At 37.0% G+C, this 2,577-nt stretch overlaps 1 protein-coding gene across 1 annotated transcript in view; it reads left to right on the top strand.

The window, feature by feature from the left end:
* The window catches only part of slc25a47a (solute carrier family 25 member 47a), a 6,392-nt gene extending 4,544 nt beyond the window's left edge, over nucleotides 1-1,848 (top strand). The window contains exon 6 of the mRNA XM_035679298.1: nucleotides 593-1,848. Coding sequence (XP_035535191.1) covers nucleotides 593-906 — 314 coding nt within the window. The 3' untranslated portion in view covers nucleotides 907-1,848. The remainder of the gene's footprint in view (nucleotides 1-592) is intronic.
* The last annotated feature ends 729 nt before the right edge of the window (nucleotides 1,849-2,577 follow it).

Raw genomic sequence — 2,577 nt, 5'->3', positions numbered from 1 at the left:
TGCAACAGTATTCACTAATAGCTCTTTAAGGTCCACTGTGTAACATTTAGTAGGATCTATTGACAGAAATGGAATATAATATTCATAGGTATGTTGTTATTTGTGTATAATCACCTGAATATATGAATTGTTATGATTTTGTTACCTTAGAATGAGCCTTTTAAATTTACAGAAGCCCTGGGTCACCTTCCATGAGGTCCGCCATGTTGAATCATCTTGTTTCTACAGTAGCCTAGAAGGGACAAACCAAACACTGGGTTGTTGTTTTTTTTGCACGTTTTCTTCTTTGCACTTAGAAGATGACTTTAGGGAGTTTAGATCTGCAACTACACCGCTAGATGCCACTAAATCCTACACCCTGGACCTTTGAAGTGTTGCTGTAAACTAGCTCATATCCTTGAGGTTAGCATAACCATTGCTTCCAACGAGGGACACTACCAGGGTCAACATGCCAAGGCCAATATTAGACCAGAGTTCATAGGGCAGCTTAAGGGCAGATGCCAAAACTCTTTCCTTTTTATGTTGCAGATTCCTTGAGGATTAAAAAGACAAGTTACCATTTTTAAAGTCACTGTCTTTGCTTTTCCTCCAGATTTAAGTGGTGTGATGCTAGCCGGGGGAATTGCAGGAATGGCAGGTTGGACAATAGGAACACCTATGGATGTGATCAAAGCCCGTCTACAGATGGATGGAGCTCGGGAGACAAAGCGATACAAGGGTTTCTATCACTGCATCACCGAGACAGTGAGGGTGGAGGGAGTAGGAGTGTTCTTCAGGAGCTTAGGAATTAACTGTCTGCGTGCGTTCCCCGTCAACATGGTGGTGTTTGTTACATACGAGGTTCTCACCGGTTACCTCGAAGCCAGACCTGACAGCGCCGACCCTCCTTGTTTAGGGTTTGAATAGTATTTGCTCCATCCAGTAGTTTGTCTGTCTGTGTTTAAGGCTGATGTTTGTTTTACATTTGACAAAGACATTTGGCAAGAAAATGTCTGATGCATTGCAATATTTTTAATAATTGATTGTTTGCACTGTCATCATGCAAGCCGTCTGTTACATGTATATTTAGGAATTAGGTAAGGTAATGTATCCTAATCTACTCAGGAGTATTGTCAGTATGGGCACTGTTGGTACCATAGATTGGACCAGCAACAATCTGACCACTAGATGGCCCCCTTGGCCAGCTTAATATCTTTTCTCTTCTTTTGCCCTATAGAAGAAACAAGAAAACAGTCTACAAGACTGGGGTAGTTTTTGACTACAACAAGAAATCTCTACAGTTTTAGACTGTTGTATTAGACTGCAAAAACTTAAGCTATTTATATTCGTATTCAAGACCTTTTAAGGCCTCGAAATTAGAATTTATGAATAAGCTGCAGCACGCACAATTGACAGCAACAAGCATTTCTTATTTCCAGCTCAGTAGCAAAATGGCAAAGCTGGATAATCATAAGTTGATATTGTAAACCTTGATGAACTGGATTTATGGAAGTACTTTTCTATAGATTGAATTATAATAAGAAACAGTAGATAATCAGGTTCTGGCTAATGTCTGTATATTAGTGTAACAGTCTGCAAAAGTAGCTGCTGTTATGACTAATGTTGTCCTCAAAGCCAATATATGCACAGTATATCAACTCTTATTCCATCCTACTCTTGAACATTTTAATCACTGCTACTGACACGTGCCGGCATTTTAAGGTCAGAGTTTTGGTTTCAGACTGTAAAATCATGGTTCTTCCACCAGGGAAAACGTGTGCGAATAATGTTTCTTGTAATTTATTTAATTATTGTAATGTATGATTACAACATGCTCACTGTGCCTTCCATAATAAAAGTATTTCTACAAATTATAAAATACTTTACTAATCTCTGTTTTATTACTGCACAAACGACATATTTTCACTGATGGAGACGTAAAAATTAAAAACAAGAGAAAAGATGAATGATATAAGCAAGCAGATAATATTTAGTCTCTGATAACTAATTGCGTTTCCTTTATGACTTTAGCTTACTTTGGCTTAAAGTAGCTTTACTGTACTAGTGAAATACTGGAGCTGCACATTTCAAATTTTAATGTAGGTGGGTGAGAATTTGAATGAATGATTCAGTTGTATTCAAGAACTCTGCTCAAGGTAGTGAAAAATGTATATGGATATCAAGATATAGGAAATATTAATATATAGAGTATATATAGAGTTTTGGCTGCAAATTCAATCTTAATTCATCATAACTCTTACTTTCACAGTAAAATAATCACACATAGACATGCCTGACATACATACAAACAACATAAATACAACTCAAAATAATGAACTTCTCCATAACAAAGCCCTCTTACACCCTGTTTCCAGCTAAAGCAGGCACTGTTGTATCCTGTATGATTGCACAGATCAAATGTTGTTAGGTATACTGTACTGTCCATTGGATTGTACCACCATCTAGTGCACGAGTAGGACACCATGTTGGTAATAATAATTCAATATAGTGGACATTATGTTGTGATATTTACTTTACTTATTGGTGCAAAATGCAAAGCTTTTGATTACACTAAAACAAAAAATAAGTGTGATATCT

Source organism: Morone saxatilis, unplaced genomic scaffold (assembly GCF_004916995.1).
Source record: "Morone saxatilis isolate NCDOM2014 unplaced genomic scaffold, NCSU_SB_2.0 Contig7, whole genome shotgun sequence".
In the NCBI taxonomy this organism is placed as follows: Eukaryota; Metazoa; Chordata; class Actinopteri; family Moronidae; genus Morone; species Morone saxatilis.
This window is presented reverse-complemented; position numbering and strand designations above follow the sequence as displayed.